This window comes from Eucyclogobius newberryi, unplaced genomic scaffold (assembly GCF_026437365.1).
Source record: "Eucyclogobius newberryi isolate DKJ021-1_F unplaced genomic scaffold, fEucNew1.0.hap1 SCAF_7, whole genome shotgun sequence".
NCBI classification, from domain to species: Eukaryota; Metazoa; Chordata; class Actinopteri; order Gobiiformes; family Gobiidae; genus Eucyclogobius; species Eucyclogobius newberryi.
In genome coordinates, this window is record NW_027316389.1 from 19,043,802 (window position 1) to 19,069,365 (window position 25,564).

The 25,564-nt window shown below is 43.2% G+C and overlaps 1 protein-coding gene across 1 annotated transcript in view; it reads right to left on the reverse strand.

Annotated features, from left to right (window-relative positions):
• Window positions 1–10,444: 10,444 nt before the first annotated feature.
• Window positions 10,445–25,564, reverse strand: part of nell2a (neural EGFL like 2a) — a 211,982-nt gene continuing 196,862 nt past the window's right edge. Inside the window, exons 19-20 of the mRNA XM_072434961.1 lie at window positions 18,692–18,916; window positions 10,445–10,546 (exon numbers count right to left, since the gene is read on the reverse strand). Of these exons, the coding sequence (XP_072291062.1) occupies window positions 10,505–10,546; window positions 18,692–18,916 (267 nt within the window). The 3' untranslated portion in view covers window positions 10,445–10,504. The remainder of the gene's footprint in view (window positions 10,547–18,691; window positions 18,917–25,564) is intronic.

Here is a 25,564-nt window from a genome sequence, read left to right on the forward strand (position 1 = left end):
GAGGAAGAGCGAGGAGGAGCGAGGAAGAGCGAGGAGGAGCGAGGAAGAGCGAGGAAGAGCGAGGAGGAGCGAGGAGGAGCGAGGAAGAGCGAGGAGGAGCGAGGAGGAGCGAGGAGGAGCGAGGAAGAGCGAGGAGGAGCGAGGAAGAGCGAGGAAGAGCGAGGAGGAGCGAGGAGGAGCGAGGAGGAGAGAGGAGGAGCGAGGAAGAGCGAGGAGGAGCGAGGAGGAGCGAGGAGGAGCGAGGAAGAGCGAGGAGGAGCGAGGAGGAGCGAGGAGGAGCGAGGAGGAGCGAGGAAGAGCGAGGAGGAGCGAGGAAGAGCGAGGAGGAGCGAGGAGGAGCGAGGAGGAGCGAGGAGGAGCGAGGAAGAGCGAGGAGGAGCGAGGAGGAGCGAGGAGGAGCGAGGAGGAGCGAGGAAGAGCGAGGAGGAGCGAGGAAGAGCGAGGAAGAGCGAGGAAGAGCGAGGAGGAGCGAGGAGGAGCGAGGAGGAGCGAGGAGGAGCGAGGAGGAGCGAGGAGGAGCGAGGAGGAGCGAGGAAGAGCGAGGAAGAGCGAGGAAGAGCGAGGAAGAGCGAGGAGGAGCGAGGAGGAGCGAGGAGGAGCGAGGAAGAGCGAGGAAGAGCGAGGAGGAGCGAGGAGGAGCGAGGAGGAGCGAGGAAAAGCGAGGAAGAGCGAGGAAGAGCGAGGAAGAGCGAGGAGGAGCGAGGAGGAGCGAGGAGGAGCGAGGAAGAGCGAGGAAGAGCGAGGAAGAGCGAGGAAGAGCGAGGAGGAGCGAGGAGGAGCGAGGAGGAGCGAGGAGGAGCGAGGAGTGTTCTGTGGGGAAATAAAACCTCCAGCCCCGACTCATTTGTCTGTGCGCTCGGCTGATAATTATATTAAAGCTTTAAGCGCTCACTCTGCTCGCTCCAGCATCATCTGCACAGAGGTGCAGTCGTATAAGTCTATATTTTTGGACTTGTTTGTTTCAGACTTGAGTTTGAGTTTGTTTGTCTGATTCGTGAGACAGATGCTTTTCCCACTGACATTTCATTAAAACCAGTAAAAAAATGACAAAGAAAACTAGTCAAAAGAATCAAGACTAACTAACTGAATCGATCAAAACAAGCCCAGACATGTATTCTTAGTTTGAGAGATTTGAACCATTTTTCTTTCTTTTTATATGTGCGAGTAACTGATTCATTCATCATCATGTCTCCTCTGATTTCTGTTTGATTATCTTCTTGGCAGCTTTCATATTTAATCCTGATACTTCCTTTGGTCCTGTTCTAGGCCTGGTCTAGTCTGGGTTTAGTTCCAGTTAAAGTTGTGATTTAGTTAATCATAAATGTGGATTTTATTGGGGGAAAATTTGTCTTTATGCATTCATTAATTCTGCCAGAGACAACAGCAGACTCTAAAAATATGTTTGATTTTTTGTCAGAGATTATGTACAAACCACTGCTTTGTCTTTGTCTAGTCTGGGATTTACCATAATTTCTGGACTATAAATTTTGCTATCCAGAAATTACGGTAAATCCCAGACTAGACAAAGACAAAGCAGTGCTATAAGTTTTGCTGCCTCTCCTTGAACCGACACCTTAACGTGGTGGAGGGGTTTGAGCGCCCGAATGATCCCGGGAGCTATGTTGTCGGGGGCTTCATGCCCCTTGTAGGGTCTCCCAAGGCAAACAGGTCCTAGGTGACGGGTCAGACAAAGATCGGTTCAGAAGCCTCTTATGACGACGACACGAACAAGGCCGTTTACGTCGCCCGGATCGGCGTCACTGGGGCCCCATCCTGGAGCCAGGCCTGGGATGGGTGCTCCATGGCGAGCGCCTGGTGGCCGGGTCTTACCCCACGGGGCCCGGCCGGGCACAGCCCGAAAGAGCGACGTGGGGCCGCCCTCCCGTGGGCCCACCACCCGCAGGAGGATCCATAAGGGGCCGGTGCAGAGAGATCTGGGCGGCAGTCGACGGCAGGGGCCTCGGCGACCAGATCTCCAGACACAGAGACTAACTCTGGGGACATGGAATGTCACCTCGCTGGGGGGGAAAGAGCCTGAGCTTGTGCGGGAGGTTGAGCGATACCGACTAGATATAGTCGGCCTCACCTCCACGCACAGTTTGGGCTCTGGAACCCATCTCCTCGAGAGGGGCTGGACGCTCCACTTCTCTGGTGTTGCCCGCGGGGAGAGGCGGCGGGCTGGTGTGGGCTTGCTGATAGCCCCTCAGCTCAGCCGCCACGTGTTGGAGTTTACCCCGGTGAACGAGAGGGTCGCGTCCCTCCGCCTTCGGGTGGGGGACAGGTCTCTCACTGTTGTGGCGGCCTACGGGCCGAACAGCAGTGCAGAGTACCCGGCCTTCTTGGAGTCCTTGGGAGGGGTACTGGACAGTGCACCGACCGGGGACTCCGTTGTTCTACTGGGGGACTTCAACGCCCACGTGGGCAATGACAGTGACACCTGGAGAGGGGTGATCGGGAAGAACGGCTTCCCCGATCTGAACCCGAGCGGTGTTCAGTTATTGGACTTCTGTGCTAGCCACGGATTGTCCATAACGAACACCATGTTCAAGCACAAGGGTGTCCATCAGTGCACATGGCACCAGGACACCCTAGGCCGGAGGTCAATGATCGACTTTGTTGTCGTGTCATCAGACCTCCGGCCGCGTGTCTTGGACACTCGGGTGAAGAGAGGGGCAGAGTTGTCAACCGATCACCACCTGGTGGTGAGTTGGATCCGCTGGCAGAGGAGGAAGCCGGACAGACTTGGCAGACCCAAGCGCATTGTGAGGGTCTGTTGGGAACGTCTAGTGGAGCCCTCTGTCAGTAGGGTATTCAACTCGCACCTCCGGGAGAGCTTCTCCCATGTCCCGGGGGAGGTTGGGGACATTGAGTCCGAGTGGACCATGTTCTCCGCCTCCATTGTTGATGCGGCTGCTCGGAGTTGTGGTCGCAAGGTCTCCGGTGCCTGTCGTGGCGGCAACCCCCGAACCCGGTGGTGGACACTGGAAGTAAGGGATGCCGTCAGACTGAAGAAGGAGGCCTATCAGGCCACTCTGGCTTGTAGGTCTCCGGAGGTCATCGACGGGTATCGGCAGGCCAAGCGAGCCGCGGCTCGTGCTGTCGCAGAGGCAAAAACCCGGGCCTGGGAGGAGTTCGGGGAGGCCATGGAGGAGGACTATCGGTCGGCACCAAAGAAATTCTGGCAAACCGCCCGGCGCCTCAGGAGGGGGAAGCAGTGTCTCACCAACACCGTTTACGGTGCGGGTGGAGGCCTGCTGACCTCAACTGGGGATGTCGTCGGACGGTGGAAGGAATACTTTGAGGATCTCCTTAATCCCTCAGTCACATCTTCCGAAGAGGAAGTGGAGACCGGGGACTCGGTGGCTGGCTCATCCATCACCCAAGCTGAAGTCACTGAGGTTGTTCGCAAACTCCTCGGTGGCAGGGCTCCGGGGGTGGATGAGATCCGCCCTGAGTACCTAAAGTATCTGGATGTTGTAGGACTGTCTTGGTTGACACGTCTCTGCAACATCACGTGGCGTTCGGGGACCGTGCCTCTGGACTGGCAGACCGGGGTGGTGGTCCCTCTGTTCAAGAAGGGGGACCGGAGGGTGTGTTCCAACTACAGAGGGATCACACTCCTCAGCCTCCCGGGTAAGGTCTATTCCAAGGTACTGGAGAGGTGAATCCGACCGATAGTCGAACCTCGGATTCAGGAGGAGCAGAGTGGTTTTCGTCCCGGTCGTGGAACACTGGACCAGCTCTATACCCTCCATCGGGTGCTCGAGGGTTCATGGGAGTTTGCCCAACCAGTCCACATGTGCTTTGTGGATCTGGAGAAGGCTTTCGACCGTGTCCCTCGGGGTGTCCTTTGGGGGGTGCTCCGGGAGTACGGGGTCCGGGGCCCTTTGCTCAGGGCTGTCCGGTCCCTGTATGACCGGAGCAGGAGCTGTGTTCCCATTGCCGGCAGTAAGTCAGACCTGTTCCCAGTGCATGTTGGACTCCGCCAGGGCTGCCCTTTGTCACCGGTTCTGTTCATAATTTTTATGGACAGAATTTCTAGGCGCAGTCAGGGGTCGGAGGGTGTCCGGTTTGGGGACCACAGGATCTCATCTCTGCTGTTTGCAGACGATGTTGTCCTGATGGCTCCATCAAACACGGACCTGCAACATGCACTGGGACGGTTTGCAGCCGAGTGTGAAGCGGCTGGGATGAGAATCAGCACCTCCAAATCCGAGGCCATGGTTCTCGACCGGAAAAAGGTGGCTTGCCCTCTCCAGGTGGGTGGGGTGTCCTTGCCCCAAGTGGAGGAGTTCAAGTATCTCGGGGTCTTGTTCACGAGTGAGGGAAGGATGGAGCGTGAGATCGACAGGCGGATCGGTGCAGCGGCTGCAGTGATGCAGTCGCTGCATCGGACCGTTGTGGTAAAGAGGGAGCTGAGCCGAAAGGCAAAGCTCTGTATTTACCGGTCGGTCTACGTTCCTACCCTCACCTATGGTCATGAGCTTTGGGTAGTGACCGAAAGAACAAGATCGCGGATACAAGCGGTCAAAATGAGTTTCCTCCGCCGTGTGGCTGGGCGCTCCCTTAGAGATAAGGTGAGGAGCTCGGCCACACGGGGGGAGCTCGGAGTAGAGCCGCTGCTCCTCCACGTCGAGAGGAGCCAGCTGAGGTGGCTCGGGCATCTGTTTCGGATGCCTCCTGGGCGCCTCCCTCGGGAGGTGTTTCAGGCATGTCCCACCGGGAAGAGGCCCCGGGGAAGACCCAGGACACGCTGGAGAGACTATGTCTCTCGGCTGGCCTGGGAACGCCTCGGGATCCCCCCGGAGGAGTTAGAGGAAGTGTCTGGGGAGAAGGAAGTCTGGGAGTCCCTGCTCAGACTGCTGCCCCCGCGACCCGGCCCCGGATAAAGCGGCAGAAGATGGATGGATGGATAAGTTTTGCTGCTTTTTTCATAGTTTGGCCAACATACTCCGGAGCAACTTATAAGTGATATTATTTGTTATTTTCACATGACAACCACAAGAGGGCGCTCCAGGCTCTAAGCGACGCAGAAGAAGAATCTGCACTTCCTCTTCCTCTGGAGTTTGTGGAGTTGTTTAGAAGTGACACAGAGGAAGAAGAATTCAATGGATTTAGTGATTTGGGGTAAAACTGATGCTTTGGTAAACTTGTTAGCATGTTCTTTATGCTATAGTTATCTGAATAACTGTTAATATGTTACTTTAACATACCAGACACTTACCACAGTTCTGTCTGTGCCTCATGTAGCTGAAGGTGTTAGCATTAGCATACGTACACCTATTCACCATGTTCTCTAATCTGTTATTATTTTAAATTGCATTTCAAGATCAATTTTCTGTTATCAGTCTTGGATTTTATCAAATACATTTCCTCAAAAAATACAGTATTCAGATTTAGTGATTTTATTTACTTTTATTTGATTCCACTTGCACATACAGTATATTTGTACCTCATTCAACAAGTTTTTAGCAATTTTCCAGCACTTAAAACTATTGTGAATCTTGAAACCACTTATTTTCTTGAGAGCTTTGTTATTCTTTTGTGTGTGCGCTATTCAATATCAGTCAATACAGTTTGTCTAATATCCTGTTTTTGTCATACTTTATTACATTTTTAGCTGTACATCAATTTTATTAACAGTTTAGGCTGAAAAAGTGACGCAAATAGACACAATAATAGACAATTTACCGAGATGCTACACACAAACGTCTACCGCGTCTACAGCTGACACGAACCAGAGTATCCAAGTACAAACTGGATAGAGCCTAATGCTATCCCGTGATGTCAGGTGAAGTTATTTCTGATTTATAGAGACACTAAACTGCCATTGATTCCGAGGGATAAAGGGTCACAAGGTCGCGCGCTGACCTTTCCCTGCAATTGCCTTCTCCTGTTTGGTCATATATTTTCATTTGGATTCAAACAGCAACAAAGAGCGTCAAACCTGGAACTAAACCAGGACTCAGCAAGGTCCAAACCAGGACTGAACCGGGATTAAAGTAAAGTAAGGCCAAATAATAAATCCACATTCACCCTGTAAAATATGAAGGATGAACCAGAATAAAACTGGGACTGAACCAGGGCTAAATTAAGATTAAACCAGGTTTGAATAAGGACTAAACCAGGTCTGAATATGGACTAAACCAAGTCTGAATAAGGACTAAACCAAGTCTGAATAAGGACTAAACCAAGTCTGAATATGGACTAAACCAAGTCTGAATAAGGACTAAACCAAGTCTGAATAAGGACTAAACCAAGTCTGAATATGGACTAAACCAAGTCTGAATAAGGACTAAACCAAGTCTGAATAAGGACTAAACCAAGTCTGAATATGGACTAAACCAAGTCTGAATAAGGACTAAACCAAGTCTGAATAAGGACTAAACCAAGTCTGAATAAGGACTAAACCAAGTCTGAATATGGACTAAACCAAGTCTGAATAAGGACTAAACCAAGTCTGAATAAGGACTAAACCAAGTCTGAATATGGACTAAACCAAGTCTGAATAAGGACTAAACCAAGTCTGAATAAGGACTAAACCAAGTCTGAATAAGGACTAAACCAAGTCTGAATAAGAACTAAACCAAGTCTGAATATGGACTAAACCAAGTCTGAATATGGACTAAACCAAGTCTGAATAAGGACTAAACCAAGTCTGAATAAGGACTAAATCAAGTCTGAATATGGACTAAACCAAGCCTGAATAAGGACTAAACCAAGTCTGAATATGGACTAAACCAAGTCTGAATATGGACTAAACCAAGTCTGAATATGGACTAAACCAAGTCTGAATAAGGACTAAACCAGGTCTGAATATGGACTAAACCAAGTCTGAATATGGACTAAACCAAGTCTGAATATGGACTAAACCAAGTCTGAATAAGGACTAAACCAAGTCTGAATATGGACTAAACCAAGTCTGAATATGGACTAAACCAAGTCTGAATATGGACTAAACCAAGTCTGAATAAGGACTAAACCAAGTCTGAATAAGGACTAAACCAAGTCTGAATATGGACTAAACCAAGTCTGAATAAGGACTAAACCAGGTCTGAATAAGGACTAAACCAAGTCTGAATAAGGACTAAACCAAGTCTGAATATGGACTAAACCAAGTCTGAATATGGACTAAACCAAGTCTGAATATGAACTAAACCAAGTCTGAATATGGACTAAACCAAGTCTGAATAAGGACTAAACCAAGTCTGAATAAGGACTAAACCAAGTCTGAATAAGGACTAAACCAAGTCTGAATATGGACAAAACCAAGTCTGAATATGGACTAAACCAAGTCTGAATATGGACAAAACCAAGTCTGAATATGGACAAAACCAAGTCTGAATATGGACTAAACCAAGTCTGAATATGGACTAAACCAAGTCTGAATATGGACTAAACCAAGTCTGAATATGGACTAAACCAAGTCTGAATATGGACTAAACCAGGTCTAGGATCAGGATTAAAGTAAAGGAATCTAATCCAACACTAAATCAAAACTAAACCAGCACAATCTTAGAACTAAACCAGGTAAAGACTAAGAACTAGCTCTGGTTTGGTCCTGGTTTGAGCCCATTATTGTCCTGATGGACTTGGAATGGCCCTGTTCTAGTCCAAGTTAAATTTCTAATCCATAAAGTTTCATTTGTTCTTCTATCAAGGTAAAGTTCTGATTATTTTTTTTCTGATTAGGTCCTGGTTTTATCCCCGTTTAGTCCTGATTTAGACTCGGTTTCTTCCCGTTCTCGTCCTGATCGAGTCTGTAAAACTAAACCAGGACTGAACCATGGCCAGAATCAATCGTACATTTTTCCTAAACTAATCTAAATAATGAAGTTTAATCAGGACTAATACAGTACAATTATGGGACAAACCGGGTCTAAACTAGTTCTAAATCCGGACAAAACCAACACAACACAAACAATCACACCAGAAGACTTCTTAAATGTAAATGGAAATACTTTATTTCACCATTACACAAGAACAAGCTGTGAAATAAACACAAAAAAGGGAAGGAAAAAAAAAAGGAACCCAACGCAACAAAGCACCACGTAATATCAACAACTTCAAATGTGGAAACGGAAACTTAAGCTAACGCGCTAGCTAGACTTTTAATTTGTTTAATTTACAAATCAGCAAAACAATCGGGGACACCAAGCACAGTCATGCCAGTAATAGTCGTATTTTACAGAGCCGTGTGAAGAGATGTTACGGGAGGGAACGGTGAGCTTTAAAGATCGACGACAAAAGAAGAAGAAGAAAAGAACCAAGAAGGATCGTGGTGAGCTGGAGTCCATCGTGTGGTCGTGTTTGGTATTTCACAAGTTTGCATTTGGTATAAAGAGGGTTTGAGGAGGCAGACATTGGGCAAAGCGATACATTTCGACGTAGCACACGAGAGTTAGCCTGGCCAGTCCATTCAGTCCACTGTCGTAACTGGTTTAAAGCGTCGTCAGTTCGAAACGCAAACCTACAAATCAGACGGGGTTATTTGTCCGTTCAGGTTTTATTTTTCCATTTTATTATGAACGTTGTCGATATATGAATTCCAATGGTGGCTTTACTACGAGCTGAGGGAGATAAACAACCATCGATGAATTTATATGTTTCGGACGGTGGTAAATTTAAAAGCAAGAAAATTGACCCCGCGACTTATTTGTTAAAGGAGCTGTACCTGATTTATACCGTCTTTAAACTGGTTTGCAACAGTCCAAACACATTTACGGCGTGTTATTTATTCACCGCGATGAGTTTCTATGTGTTTTCAAGTCCAGAGCAGGGTTCACCGTCGCTGTAATGCTAACAACAACTAGCATGCTAACAGCGCGCTTCCTGGTTTTGGGACGATATGAACCGCTCTACAATTGGATTAGCAAACTGCTTTTGCAATACCTGTGCTGAGGCAAAACTAAAAATTCGCTCAACGACGGGGATGAAAATCGGACACAGCTTCTTTAAAGCGGCGGCTATGCTAACCGTTATTTTACAGTGAGCTAGGCTAGTTTTTTCCCCCCTGTGATTTGTAGAAAATATATTTACATTTCATGATAACAAACTGCAAATGATAGGTGAAAATAAGAGCGGAGAGTGGCCGGCCAGGCTGCGTAAAACGAGCTGGATACCTGAAAGTGTTTTTTGTACATTTACACAGAGCAGTGTCGTCCCATTTGGTTCAGCCGTCCACAATGCAAAGTGGAAATCTACTTTAGTCAGGACTTGAGGTCAGAAAATCTCCGTTGATAAGAGTCGTTTTGACGATTTACTGGCTCTAAGGGGTCGCCACGTGCTCGTCACCGTGGAATGTTACACAGTACGGCTTTAAACTGGGCTTTAAGTACTTACGAGTCGAGTCTGTGTAGAGGCGAGCCCGTTTAGTGTACGAATGTGTGTGTTTTTTATGAACGTAAGATAAGCGTGTTCGATGTCACACTGTGTAACATTGCAGGCAGAGCAATGACATCGCCATGGAGACGAGCGGGTGGCAGGCGCGCTGTCGGAAATGTTACCTAGTGCACCTTTAACATGTTTCAGGATGGTTTCAATATAGTGTTTGGTTTGGAGTGCGGTTTTCTTACTCCATTTGTAGATAGTTTTGTGTAAATGAACAAACGTTTAACATTTTGAGGGTTCTTAACAAGCAAAAAGCATCAAGTTCAGTCAAAACTGGATGTCAAGATTATTCGGTTGATCAATATTCGTGATTATTTAGCTCAAAATGTAACTGTAGAAACTCAAAAATAACAATCATGTCAATTTTGGAAGCAAAATTAAGACTTTTCAATTCAATCTTGAGTTCATAGAAATACACAGAAACATAAAGTACCGTATTTTCCGGACTATAAGTCGCACCTTTTTTCATAGTTTTGGCCGGGGTGCGACTTATATTTATACTTATATACTTATACTTCTACTCCGGAGCGACTTATGTGTGATATTATTTGTTATTTTCACACTTACAACCGCATTTCATACTCCAGTGCAACTTATATTTTTATGTTTTTTTTCGTCTCTATTATGCATTTTTTGGCTGGTGCGACTTATACTCGGGTGCGACTTATAGTCCGGAAAATACGGTACTTTGTTTTTATCTGGAAGTTTTGTCGCATTTACTTTATTTTGTCATTCGGAAAGTTTGATTACATAAAGCCGGTCACAAAGCTGAGGAATAGTAATGTGCTTGACAATGGGAATGAAAGAAAATGAAATATTCCTCTGTTGTTTAGTCACGATCTCTCCGTAATTGCAAACCAATGTTTTTGACAATTTTCACGCTTGAAATTCAACATCATTGGGTCAAAACGACTCAAATCAAAGTGAATAATCTCGTTGGTAAGTCACTTTAAGTAAATGTAGATGTTCTTTTCTGCAGTGTACACCCCCCTGCGCCCCTTGTCTGCGTCTGGGACAGTGAGGGGGGGACGGGGGGAGAGGTGGAGTTTGGTGATTTTCTTTTTTTTTTTCTTATACATGAAGAAACTGTACAGGCGCCTTCAGGTCTCCTCGACTAAAGGCACATGGGGTCCACTGAGCAGCAGATGTGTCCGTTCTGCAAAAAAGAAAGAGAAAAGAGAAGGGTTAGCGTCGGCGTGAGGCTCGGCGTGAGGCTCGGCGTGTGGCTCGGCGACAGAGACGGCGGCGGAATGCTGAGGGAGGCGTTGGCATTTGGAGCTTCTGTCGATGTCATTTTGGCACTAAAGTAGAATACCAATGTGAAGGGGAGACTTGATTTCGCTCCAGGCCGGCGAGTGTCAAACTTTTCAAGAACGACCGCATAAAATACTCTGCTTTATATGTACTTCCATCACCGCATCGCTCGGCCTTTTGGCGTGTTCTCCTCTCACTTCTGTAATAAGGAGTACAAACTAAACCGGGTAAAAGCGAAGAGCGTATTCACAGTTTTTATGGTTTGGAGCTGGTTTGTGCTGCTTCTGAGTAAGTCTATAAGTGACAGAAGCTTTATGATGACAATATTAAACAAGAACAATATTAAACTATTTGAATGCGCCTTCAGATATGATTTAGTTTTTCTCATTGTCTATCATTATAAAATGCCAGATTTATTGTATTTTTTTATTTGAAAATGCCAGATTTAAAGTATTTTCTAATTTGAAAATGCAAGATTTATTGTATTTTTAATTAAGGTATTGACTTTAAATGATGAATCAAATGTTAGTCTGTTAGAATTTTTGTTGTTGTTGTTATTTGTGACTTTTTTTTCAAACTTTATTTATTGGTTTGAAGTCTACAATTACATTAGTTTGTAAATGGATACTGTTTTCTGAGTAATTTCTTGTACTTTTTCTTTGTACTTCGACTTGAGTATTGAGAATTTGAAGTAACGTTGGCCTTACCTGAGTAAAAGTCTTAAACTACTTTGCCCATCTCTGACCAAGACTTAACCAGGACTAACTGAGGATCAGGATTAAACCTCGCCTAAAATAAAGTCATTTCAAATCTTCCCAATTTAATAAATCTGGACTAAACCTTCTCTAAAACAGACACTCACTGAGTCACTGAGAAAAGGAAATGCCACTTCTTGGCTTCTGGAAGTAAATTCAACTAATTTTCCCTGCAGACTTTAAAATAGAAAAAAAAAGTGATTTGAAAAGTTTGAAAACTGGAAAAAGCTACAATATGGAAACTAACATATTTTAGACTTATAGTACACTGCAAAGTTACGTAAACATTTGATCACATTTGGGTTTGGAATAGTATTTGACCAGTATTAAAAAATAAAGTCAGTAATGTATTTAAATCTAAACCCGGTCTGTTACTCCAACATCAAGACATAAATGTGTAAAAGATAAAATCCCTCAGCTCTTGTGAATACAGAAGAGATTTGGAGTGATTTCGACAGGTTCCACAAAAACGGCGTTGAATATTTATCGCGGCCTCTTGAGAATGATATCAGCGAAATTTGGACATCATTGTTAGTCAGATTATTCCTTCTGAGAAAAGAAGGTGAGTGAAGTGAGAACAGAGGGAGAGAGAGCGGGACAAAGAGAAGGAAATAAAGGGAGAGAGAGAAGACGCTCGGTAATGAAGACGACCCTTCTGAGCGCGCGCTCAGGCGTCGCCATATCACAAAATCAAAACAGAAAACTTCTCTCTCGACACTAGATTTAACGTGTCCACTTTTGTGACTTTTGGAGATGGAAAACCTGGAGGTGTTGTAAGGATTGCATGTGCCATCTTATCATAATATTTAACAGGACAATGTGCAGAAAAGAGCTCAAAACATAATATTTTACAGGACAATGCGCAGAAAAGAGCTCAAAACATAATATTTAACAGGACAATGCGCAGAAAAGAGCTCAAAACATAATATTTAACAGGACAATGCGCAGAAAAGAGCTCAAAACATAATATTTAACAGGACAATGCGCAGAAAAGAGCTCAAAACATAATATTTAACAGGACAATGCGCAGAAAAGAGCTCAAAACATAATATTTAACAGGACAATGCGCAGAAAAGAGCTCAAAACATAATATTTAACAGGACAATGCGCAGAAAAGAGCTCAAAACATAATATTTAACAGGACAATGTGCAGAAAAGAGCTCAAAACATAATATTTAACAGGACAATGCGCAGAAAAGAGCTCAAAACATAATATTTAACAGGACAATGCGCAGAAAAGAGCTCAAAACATAATATTTAACAGGACAATGCGCAGAGAAGAGCTCAAAACATAATATTTAACAGGACAATGCGCAGAGAAGAGCTCAAAACATAATATTTAACAGGACAATGCGCAGAAAAGAGCTCAAAACATAATATTTAACAGGACAATGCGCAGAAAAGAGCTCAAAACATAATATTTAACAGGACAATGCGCAGAAAAGAGCTCAAAACATAATATTTAACAGGACAATGTGCAGAAAAGAGCTCAAAACATAATATTTAACAGGACAATGCGCAGAAAAGAGCTCAAAACATAATATTTAACAGGACAATGCGCAGAAAAGAGCTCAAAACATAATATTTAACAGGACAATGCGCAGAGAAGAGCTCAAAACATAATATTTAACAGGACAATGCGCAGAGAAGAGCTCAAAACATAATATTTAACAGGACAATGCGCAGAAAAGAGCTCAAAACATAATATTTAACAGGACAATGCGCAGAAAAGAGCTCAAAACATAATATTTAACAGGACAATGCGCAGAAAAGAGCTCAAAACATAATATTTAACAGGACAATGTGCAGAAAAGAGCTCAAAACATAATATTTAACAGGACAATGCGCAGAAAAGAGCTCAAAACATAATATTTAATAAAAATAACATAAGGAACTACACAGACCATGGTTGTTTGCTTTGCCTGTTTCTAACATTTTAAATTCTCTGGAAAATGACGGTATTGATTCACACAAATCCTTGTTGAGGCTTTCATTAATTAATTTAATTTAAAAAATATATATATTTCTTTTTTTTTTAAATATATATGAACAGTAGAAAAAGCTTCAGTTGTAGTCATCTGGACTCAGTTAGAAAAAATACATAACATATTTTTTCTAACTGAGTCCAGATGACTACAACTGAAGTTTTTTCTACTATGGAACACGCCTGGACGAATGAGGGATTACACCGACATATATGAACAGAATTAAAAAAACAAAAAAACAGAGCAAAAAATAAATACAACTAAAAAATGAACATCAACTAAATACTCAAAGACAAAATCACCGTATATCTAAGTTAAAATAATGGTCCCAACTTGCCCAAAGTCTTTCAACTTTGTCCATTTCCAAATTAGGTCGGAATGGTGAGGCATTTTTAAAGGAGTCAAGCAGTATTTCTACAATTTCGTTTGCCTCTCCACAATATTGCGCAGCATCGTGATAATGTCGTGCCATGAAATGAATATCGTGATGACACCGTGAGGTTCGCATTTCCCTCGTTCAGAACCCAGAGTGTATGAGAGGATGAACTTTAATATCCGACAGTTAAAATATGGCTTGTCCTCGTTCTGTTCCCTTTAGCTGCTCTCGACGCTGCGTGACTCTGCTCCCGCGCCGCCGTTGTGCTTCGTCATGCTAATGCTAACGTAAACGAAAGCGGAAATTCACATTCAGACGTTGATTTATAAACTGTAAAAGTAATAACAATGTCTGTATATTGAATTAAAATGTGGTAGAAAAAGCTTCAGTTGTAGTCATCTGGACTCAGTTTGAAAAAATAGACGTTTCGACTCTCATCCAAGAGTCATTGTCAATAACAGAATTTAGGTCGAGAACTCCGATATTAATACTGTTCTGTGGTAAGACCCGCCCATTGGGAGGAGCCTTCCTGAAGTAGAAAGAGTTGTTTGTTTCAACAGAAACTCCCCCCTTGTATCTACCGAGCTAGCCTATTCAGAATCTTAATGGGCTATTAGAAACCTCTTTGTCTTTGTGAGACCCTGGCTCAACCACCCTGAGTACCTGATTAGCATCTGAATGTCCTCTACCTTTCCAGGGGTTCAGTAACCCATTATAAATAACAGGAAGATTAAACCTTAGCCCTCCATTTCTGTTTAAAGAAGGTCTTTCTTTTTTAACAAAAATAGCTTCCTTGACTCCTCTTTCAAACCATCTTTTCTCCCTGCTTAAAACCTTCACATCACCGTCTTCAAACGAGTGATTAGAGGCTTCAAGGTGAAGGAAGGGTGTTTCTATCCCTTATGTGTCTGGCCTCTCGGAAAAACTGCAGAGAATTTTTAGACAACACGAAGTCCCTGTTTATTTTAAACCAGGAAACACTTTAAGACAAAAACTGGTTCACCCAAAGGACAAGTTGCCGACTCAAAAACAGAGCAATGTAGTTTATTCGATCCAATGCAGTGAAGAAAGCTGTAAAGAACGTTACATAGGTGAGACTAAACAGCCTCTACACAAGAGGCTTTATCAGCACAGAAGAAATACAAGTTCAGGACCTCAGAGCGCCGTGCATCTCCATCTTGAAGCCTCTAATCACTCGTTTGAAGACGGTGAGGTGAAGGTTTTAAGCAGGGAGAAAAGATGGTTTGAAAGAGGAGTTAAGGAAGCTATTTTTGTTAAAAAAGAAAGACCTTCTTTAAACAGAAATGGAGGGCTTAGGTTTAATCTTCCTGTTATTTATAATGGGTTACTGAACCCCTGGAAAGGTAAAGGACCAGGACATTCAGATGCTAATCAGGTACTCAGGGTGGTTGAGCCAGGGTCTCACAAAGACAAAGAGGTTTTAACAGCCCATTAAGATTCTGAATAGGCTAGCTCGGTAGATACAAGGGGGAAGTTTCTGTTGAAACAAACAACTCTTTCTACTTCAGGAAGGCTCCTCCCAATGGGCGGGTCTTACCACAGAACAGTATTAATATCGGAGTTCTCGATCTAAATTCTTTTATTGACAATGACTCTTGGATGAGAGTCGAAACGTCTATTTTTTCAAACTGAGTCCAGATGACTACAACTGAAGCTTTTTCTACTATGGAACACACCTGGACGAATGAGGGATTACACCGACGAATTAAAATGTGATTACAGCACTTTCAAGCATTTTGGACCCGTTTTTCCGACTTGACTGGAAAACAGAAACGCTGCATTACACCTGACACGACGAGAGCGCCAGATGCAAACAACACACAGCTTTTATTGCGCCATCCTGTCCATTGAAATGAATTGATATAATGAATCGATCATCTTTGAGGCGGCGTTAAATAAATCGTACTGCGTCGTTGGCTTGTAACGCTCTCCAGCCGCCACAAGGGCTTTAGTAGTACAACTTTATTGAACAATCTGTCTGCCCCAAGTCTCATTTCGATTCAATAACGCAGAGATAATGACGAGGTTGGTGTTAACTAGAGTCTGATAAATTGGGTTGGGAATTTCTAATCACCAATAAACTCAAAATTAGAGAAATGAATGACTCAAATGGAGCGTAAAAGGTACCGAATTTGGCAGAAGGAACGCAGCCCGCAATTCCCACCGACGATCATTTTAGATTAATGGCTTCTTGCACTGTTTTAACTAAACTGTTATTGGCAAGAGTTAAAGTGAAAATGCAGCATGAAAAGAAACGTCTGTAGTTGAATATATTCGGAGATTGTGTGGAAATGGTTTGGAGGGACGGAGAGTGAAAGAAGTGAGAGAAAATGGAGACGATTCAATTGAAATCGCATGGCAAAACTGTAGTTCAATTTAAATTATTATTATTATTTGAAAATGCCAGATTTAATATACTTTTTTATTTGAAAATGCCAGATTTATTGTATTTTGTTGTTGTTGAAAATGCCAGATTTAATATACGTTTTCATTTTAAAATGCCAGATTTATTGTATTTTTCAATTAAAAAAATGCCAGGTTTAATGTTTTTTTATTTGAAATTGCCAGATTTATTGTATTTTTTTATTTCGAAAATACAATAATTTTTTATTTTTAATTAAGGCATTGCCCTTCCAATTGTTCAACTTCAAATGAAGAATCAAATGTTTCTCTCACTTGAGTAGTTTCCCCACATAATGCTTTGGAGGGACAGAGAATAAAAGGAGTGAGAGAAAATGGAGAAAATTCAATCGAAATCCCACGGCAAAACTGTAATTCAATGCAAATTATTCTTTATTATTCTGTGTAAAATCTGCTCACGCTGTGGTACGCGTGAGACTCTCGTGTTGGTTAACCAGTAGAAATGGTAGAAAAGGGAGGGACATTCGGTAGATTTTCAAGGCCAAGAATCGGAACCCACCGGCAAAGAGGTAATTTTCAATCTGATGGCACTGGTCTGAGAAGCTAGAATTAACACCACCCTGAGCATGTTTAAAGGCTAATAAAAATACAAAATAATGCATAATATTTGTCCTTTAATATGAATCTTCTCTGACCAGTGCCTTTAGATTGAAAATTCCGGATGGCAATGGAAACACCTTGATTTCCAAAACAGTGTCCAGAATACTAAAAACAGGGATTACACAGACTCATTTCATGCTCTCTGAAATGTTAAAGCTTCTGGACGTGTTTAAAACGTGCACTTTCAACAGAACCCAACTATCAAAACATAAAATTACAGTCAGATAGTTTCCTAAATCATGAAAAATGAAAACAATACCACATATTAATTAGAACAATACCACATATAACGCTGAGAAACGCTACATGGACAAAACAGACCCATTAGCTTAATGTTAGCGACTTAGCATAACATCCTAATGATTAAATGCTATTATGCTAATGCTACGCGTCGATGAGAGCACTCGCAGGTGTCGTCGTGAGCGGTTTGCGAACGCCCGCGACTCCATTAAGACTCGTCCGCGAATATCGGCGTTGTTCATGGCCGCGACGCGCCACGAACGCGGATAACGCCGAGGAACGCGACCGTATCGGCATCTCAACGGCGCCATTATCCCACAGTTGTAGTTAGCGTGTTCTCAAATTAACACGTGCAGTTAATCTTGTGAATAATTTGCGCTGACACGAACGTTAACGGCAGAGACGTGTGAAAGTTTCCCTTTAAGTGTAGTGTGTTGTCTTTCAGAGCAACAATAAATCAAGCGTAGAATGTTAGTAGAAGTAGTAGTAGTAGTAGTAGTAGTATCTAAAATATTGGCCAAATTCACCTTTCACAATTTTGCGTTATTTCTTAAACAATTGTAACACTTCTCTTTCTTTTAATGCAGGTGCTGTAAGTGACTAAATCAATGATGATACGATAATAATAATACCAATAGTGAGAGCCAGAGAGTAACTGCAGGGTAAATAATTCAGTTCCTGTTTATTTAGGATTAGGCCAGGACAGTTTTATGGTGGAACTGATGGAATGTGCGTTCATGTGTTGCAACAGTCATAATGAATGTGCAGACATCCAGATGAAGGACTCCCAAGGACACGTCAGGTCTGTGGAGAGGCAAGCCCGCTCACAAGGACACATACTTTTCCACGATTTTCAACGCAGTAAAAACATAAAAAAATGATAATATTGTGGTTTTATTTTAATATATTTTTGGGCCAAGCTTTAATTTAACAAAGACATTAGTTCACTCTCTGCTTGTAGACCTCAGAGTGTCATTACCACCTTATAAAACCTACACTTTAATGAGCCTAAATAAAGCATGTACTTGTAATTGTTCATAATGAAATAAGCCTTTGTTGGTGAGGTTAAAGTGTGGTTTAGGTGCATTCTAAAGCGTCTCGTGGGCGTGTCTCACCTTGCACTGGCAGAGGGTGCACTCGGTGCCATGGTGAGGTTAAAGTGTGGTTTAGGTGCATTCTAAAGCGTCTCGTGGGCGTGTCTCACCTTGCACTGGCAGAGGGTGCACTCGGTGCCATGGTGAGGTTAAAGTGTGGTTTAGGTGCATTCTAAAGCGTCTCGTGGGCGTGTCTCACCTTGCACTGGCAGAGGGTGCACTCGGTGCCATGGTGAGGTTAAAGTGTGGTTTAGGTGCATTCTAAAGCGTCTCGTGGGCGTGTCTCACCTTGCACTGGCAGAGGGTGCACTCGGTGCCATGGTGAGGTTAAAGTGTGGTTTAGGTGCATTCTAAAGCGTCTCGTGGGCGTGTCTCACCTTGCACTGGCAGAGGGTGCACTCGGTGCCATGGTGAGGTTAAAGTGTGGTTTAGGTGCATTCTAAAGCGTCTCGTGGGCGTGTCTCACCTTGCACTGGCAGAGGGTGCACTCGGTGCCATGGTGAGGTTAAAGTGTGGTTTAGGTGCATTCTAAAGCGTCTCGTGGGCGTGTCTCACCTTGCACTGGCAGAGGGTGCACTCGGTGCCGTGCTTGATCCAGGAGGAGCCGCTGAAGCGCTGGATGTTGTGCTCGTCGCTGCACGTTTTGGTGATGTCGTTTCGGATGGTGTCGGCCTGACAGGGGTCGGTCACACAGCGGGGGCAACACTCGCCCTCAGGGACCACTGTGAACTCACAGTCCACAGGGGGGCAGGGGAGGGGCCAACAGTCCACCTGACCCTGCTGCAGGACACACGAGAGAGGGGAAGGTGAGGTCATTATTAGTGCATTTAAACCCAAAGACATTTTTAGACATATACTGAGAATTAATGAATGGACAAATAATAATAATAATTCATCAACGTTTTACAGGACATTTTATACCATGTTATTATGAGTGTGTTGTGTGTATTTTCTTAACAACAGGCAACTCATGAAGACAATTTAATAACAGTCATTAAGTTTAACAAATGTATTTATATTTTGAAGAACAAAAAAAAGCAGTGTCTATTCCAAGCTTTCCTCACAAAAAGCATGTCCACCACGCCAAAGCGCCCATTGTTTCAAATAAACGTTATGTTACTAATCATTAAACGTAGAATTTATTGTCATTTGTAAAGTTTTAACCGTGTCAAATGTGTCAAACACACACGACGACTGAAGAGGATGTAGAAAAGTAATAGAAGAGAATAATAATAACCTTTCTCTCATTGATAACAATTTCTGATTCTGTTTTATTTATATAAAAACTAATGAACAATGAGATTTATTAATGCGGTTAATAGAAATAGACAAAACCAGACCGGAATGCTGAAGACGAGCGAGGCCTGGATTTGTGAAGACTTGACTTTTTTTAAGGTAATAGCTTTAATCTATTCACCGCGCACCTAAACAGCGCCTCGTGCGAATGCCGCGCTTTTCTCCTGACGCGGTGCATTCGCTGGCTGCAGGGAACGTCAGCGCCAACGAGAAAAAGTTGTTACGGTTCGGGAAAATGGAGATGAGGCGCGCGCTCCACCTCCTCCTCCACCTCTTCGGTCGCGGTCAGCACTTTCCCGCGCCGAGGTAAACGCTGCTTCCTGAGGGACTTGTTCCAGTCACTTTCTCTTATTGTTGCCTCTGGATTAATCGCACAGCGTGATGTGAGCAAAGAACGACTTATTGGATTTTCCCCGCTGCAATTTTCCATTGAGAAAGCAGTTCAGTAATATATTAAAGTATTTCAAACAAACAACGTATTAAAAACAAACCAGGCGCCGGATCAGGACTAAACAGGGACTAAACACCCGCAGTATGAAGAGATATGCAGCACTGAACCAGATTTAAAGGTGTACTGTGTCACCTTTCTGGGTCCAGATATGTTTAATGTCACACTGTGGAACATTCAGGGCAAAGCTATGACATCTCCATGGAAACGGGCAATCAGGAGATCCCACTGGAAAAGGGCATACTAAAGCCAGACTAAACCAAGACTACAGCAGGACTAAACAAAGTCTACTGGCATGAAATGTTGGGGGTCCTAGTTTAGTCCTGGTGTAGTCTGGGTTTAGTCCTGGTGTAGTCCTGGTTTGGTCCTGGTTTAGTCCTGGTGTAGTCCAGGTGTAGTCCAGGTTTAGTCCTGGTTTAGTCCAGGTTTAGCCCTGGTTACGTCCTGGTTTAGTCCTGGTGTAGTCTTGGTGTAGTCCTGGTTTAGTCCTGGATTAGTCCTGGATTAGTCCCGGTGTAGTCTCGGTTTAGTCCTGGTTTAGTCCTGGATTAGTCCTGGATTAGTCCTGGATTAGTCCTGGATTAGTCCCGGTGTAGTCCTGGTTTAGTCCTGGATTAGTCCTGGATTAGTCCTGGTGTAGTCCTGGTTTAGTCCTGGTGTAGTCCTGGTTTAGTCCTGGTTTAGTCCTGGTGTAGTCCTGGTTTAATCCTGGTTTAGTCCTGGTGTAGTCCTGGTTTAGTCCTGGTTTAGTCCTGGTGTAGTCCTGGTGTAGTCCTGGTTTAATCCTGGTTTAGTCCTGGTGTAGTCCTGGTTTAGTCCTGGTTTAGTCCTGGTTTAGTCCTGGTGTAGTCCTGGTGTAGTCCTGGTTTAATCCTGGTTTAGTCCTGGTGTAGTCCTGGTTTAGTCCTGGTTTAGTCCTGGTGTAGTCCTGGTGTAGTCCTGGTTTAGTCCTAGTTTAGTCCTGCTTTTATAATGGTATGGTAATAAAGCCTTCGGGCCTAAAACCCCAGCCGGGCCGTTCCACTTGAGCCTTTCCTGCCTGTGTCTCACTTCCATAACGTCTGGCGTCGTCCTTTACAGAACGCTCAATCCAACGATGAAATATTAGCCGCTTCATGAGGGCAAATTGTATAGGATTCTGCGCTCACACGATTACAACAGTCCCAGAGGGTGGATTTAATATCACTGAAAACATCCAGCTCAGCGTTGTTCCAGGAGCTGCTAGCAATAAAGAAGAGACCTGGTACTCACTAAATTATACGTATATTTTGAGTGGTGGTTTAATGTTTATAAAAATTAAATTAAATTAAAGCCGCAAGCGGCAATGATCGGCCCTCGCCACGCCGCCGACACGCCGCACGAGGAGGGGGCGCTAACGCGCCCCAATTGTCCTTTTATTACATCTACTGCTGAATCTGTGACGCTGTCACATCTTCTCCCCTTTGTTTTACCATCAAAAAGCAATTTTATTTTGAATTCTTGGCAAAATGTGCGGCTTTGCCGCACAGAGACCGTGACTCCTTGAATAAAAATGTGGATACCTTTTGATGGTCCACCCCTGAAGATGAGTCTCACCAAATTTCAGGTTAATAGGGCTAATGCCCTGGGAGGAGTTTGTGAAAGTATAAAGTGTAAACATGTTCTGGCGATTTCCCCATTGGAATAAAGTGGGAGGTTTTGGTCATCGCTACGGCAACGCCATAACAATTATGACATGGGTCTCATTGACTTTTTTGATGGGGATGCTAAAATTGAGTTGTGTGTCAAATTTCATATAATTTCGCAAAACTAAACATTTAACCTCCATATAAAATCTGTAGGGGGCGCTGTGGCTCCAAATTAATTTATTTCACTTCAAGTAGGTTTAGGGCAAAGAGTTTAAACAACTGATTCTAATTTGACGCAATTCGGACTTTATCTGCGCAAACGGCAGAAATGTTAAATTTGGGAGATTTCTGAAATTCTAGCTAAAGTTTGCGGCTTCGCCGCTCAGAGACCGTGAGAGGTATCAATGTAATTTGAATAACTTTTGATGTCCCACTCCTCAGTACCATTTTCACCAAATTTCAGCTTTTTAGAGCCAACGCCCTGGGAGGAGTTTGTAAAAGTACGACATTTGGAAAAACTCCCGAGTCATGCTTAGCCATTTTTGAACCAATATGGCCGACATTTGGTTGGGCGGACGGCGTTGCCGTGATAATATTTTTTACTTCTCTTGTCACCATCTACCTCTGCGCCAAATTTCATGATTCTACGATCAGATTTTTTTTTGGGTCATTTCCCATCTCTCAATGCATTTTTGGTACATTTGGGGGCGCTGACGAGCCAATTTTTTTATTTTAGAAAAGGGAAATAGCCAGAATGTAGAGAGGCACGTTTTTTAAAGGTGTACAAATTTTTGTGACTTTTCGTCAATGTTCACTGGGTGAAAAATAGGGGGGTTGGTCCCGAGAAGAAGAAGAAGAAGAAGAAGAAGAAGAAGAAAGAATAATATTCCGATGCGAAAACAATGTTTCCCATTTTTCAAATATCATAAACTATACATTTTCGGAAAGCGCTTGTGCTTTCCTACCTCATGGTGTGGGTCCCTGGTCACTGACGGGTACTTTCGTTAATTTTGAGTGGGCTCCGCCCACTTTGTGTTTTTGGCCCTCTGTACAGTAATAATGTTCAATTTTTGCATTACATGCTTATATGCACGGAACATGCAAGAGATGGGGAACGTATTCGTGAGCCACTTAGCGCATATGAGTGCTTTATATGGGGATGACGACCGCGAAGCTCGTCATCCCCTCGTTTAGTGCGTACTTTTGCACGGGCTTCGCACGGGGCGTGCATGAGTGAAGGAGTGCGTCAGTGAGTGTTTGGAAGTGGGCGAGCGCTTCGCGCTCGATTTCGTGCGCACTACGTGCGCACTTTCGCAGCCGTGCTTTGCACGGCCTTACGAGATTAATAGGCCTCTTGCCAGCTTGTGGCGCTCGGGCCTAATAAGTAGTTTTAGTATTGATAAGTATCTGATTTTTCTTTTGACAATAAAGATAAATACCCTTAAAAGGCAAACTGAAAGACGGTGCAACTAAATAATAATGAAATGGGAAAAAAAACAACTTTAATCAGGTTTCATTTGGCTCTGGGACGCGAAATTAAAACTGATTGCTTCACAAGTCGACAATCAAATACTAATCAACATCACAACTAGATTTTCATTTGTGTTCCAACAGTCACAAAATGCTGACTGTTGGAGAAAGTGTGGCAGCAGGAGGCAAACCGTTATCATGTGTTCTGGGACTGTCCTGTTGTTCAAAAATATTGGAATGAAATCAGCAACGAGCTACAGATTATATTTGACGTTACCATCCCAATAGAACAATGTATTTGGGCCTCAAAACTCCCGCCATGGACACAATAAACAAATATCTTTGGAATATAATCTTGGCCGCAGGAAAAAATAAGCCATCACAAGGAAATGACGAAAGGACAATTAAGGACTGGAATTACATTATAACAGACATCAGACACAAGGAAAAAATGACTTTCAGACTTGACTTGAAACTGGAAACATTTGAAAGATCTTGGGCAAGATGGGACGTCTATGCTGGACTCACTATGTCATAACCTCATTCATGTTTTACCACATTGTGCCATTACTATTATTATTCTCATCATTTGTATCGATATTATTTCCCTTTGGTCTCAGCTCATGTCCCCCGTTATTATGTCTTGTGCACATTTAAATGGAAAAAAATAAAAAAATCCGGTGAGTGTCGTGAGATCAAATCCCGACTCCCGATTTTGATAATTTACTGCATGTCTTGCCTCTCTCTCATTCCCCATGTCCTCTCCTGTCTAAAAAAAACCCTTCAAAATCGTACTTTTTTTAATTTATTTTTTTAAAGTATTGCTGCTACAGAATTTCCAAAGTGACTTTTCCTGAACAGTTTTGAATGATATCGCGCTTCATCCGAACACGGGAACATAAAGAAAGTACTAGTATTTTCCGGACAATAAGTCGCGCCTTTTTCATAGTTTTGGCCGGGGTGCGACTTATATTTATACTTTTATACTTATACTTATACTCCGGAGCGACTTATATGTGATATTATTTGTTATTTTCACACTTGCAACCGCATTCCATACTCCAGTGCAACTTATATATGTTTTTTTCTTCTCTATTATGCTTTTTTGGCTGGTGCGACTTATACTCCGGTGCAACTTATAGTCCGGAAAATACGGTATTCTGTGTTTAAAATGTCGAGACACCAGCACTAGTTTATTAAAGCTGTGACGTGCTAGTGCGCAGAGTAACCAGTCAAAGCGGCGCCCCTGGAGTGGTGCTTGTTTGGCGCTCGCCGAAGGGTTAGCTTCAGCGTAGCCTCAGGTAACCGTCCCACTCTGTGATTCGGGATAGGGGTGGACTCCAGGGGCTGGTTCCGGTTACACAAGTGCAAGACAGTGCTCCCGGGATGAAGGGAACGCGACAGAGCAATTTACCTTCAATAAATGCTCGCGGTAACAACTGTGGCGATAATAATCGATCACAATTTGGGCGGTTGCGTGGTAAATCACAGAGGCGGCGTCATCCCCTCAGCAAACGGCCCATAAAATACAGTCAAATCCCATAAAATAGAGTGAACCCGAGTTAGTTTAGCAGTTTATATTTCAGTCTTTTCTCAAACGTTAATCAGATTTTAAAAGCAGCATTCCAGCTTCATTCACTGTATTTTATTCTTTTAGCGTAGTCAGTGCTTTTCTACAGCAAGGTTAGTTTAAATTATTATGCGATGATTGCAGACGGGTTAGCGAGTAAAATTCAGTGCCATTCATGCAATTTGTTGTGTCAGAGAGTTTAATTAAAATAAACGGTGAGTTTGCCCAAAGTTCAGTAAAAATAAACATAATTGAAGGGTAAAAGCTGTTTCTGTTTCCAGTGAATTTTGGTTGGTACGGTTATTTGGACAGAGCAATAAAATAATGAAAATAGACAATGTACCTGCTAATGGTTTAAAAAGAGGGCATTTAAGTTAACTTTGAATGTTAAAAAGAGGCAGGACCCGTCAAGAGGACATAGGATTAACATTCAACATCGCAGCATCACATCCGTGTTATCCACATCCACTGAAAAGGCAGATATTCCTTTGTCTGGAATGTCTCTGGAATCTTTAACTTATTGATTAACATTACCTGTCTTTATTCTCAAATATGAAGCTTTATTGTAACATTGATTTATTCAGAGTTATGATGTTTTGTGTGTGTTTGGTTCAGAGAGCAGAAGGAGCGCCTCACTTCACAGAGGTCACAGAGGTCACATGATTCTTTAAGAGTGGTAAGATTAATTAATTGGAATTCACACAGTAAAAATGTGCCAAAATGGTAGTATCTACCATTAAACTTGCTCAATTAAGATCAAAGTTGCAAAGTGATCGAAATGAGCATCAAACTGTGCATCTAATGAAACATGTCTATGGCCCTCACCACCAGGGTTCTTACATGGAGCTGCTTTAATCATCTTCAAGCTTTATGTTTGAGTACAAGCAGGTGCCTTTATCAAGGTGTAACTCTAATTGTAAAAAGTTGGAAGAATACATGAGCATTTGTATTCTCAGCTTGAGTAAATGAAAATGAATTAGACTTTGTTCACGGGCAGAAGACGACTTTAGCCTGGTCTTCGTGGAACAGCTCATTCT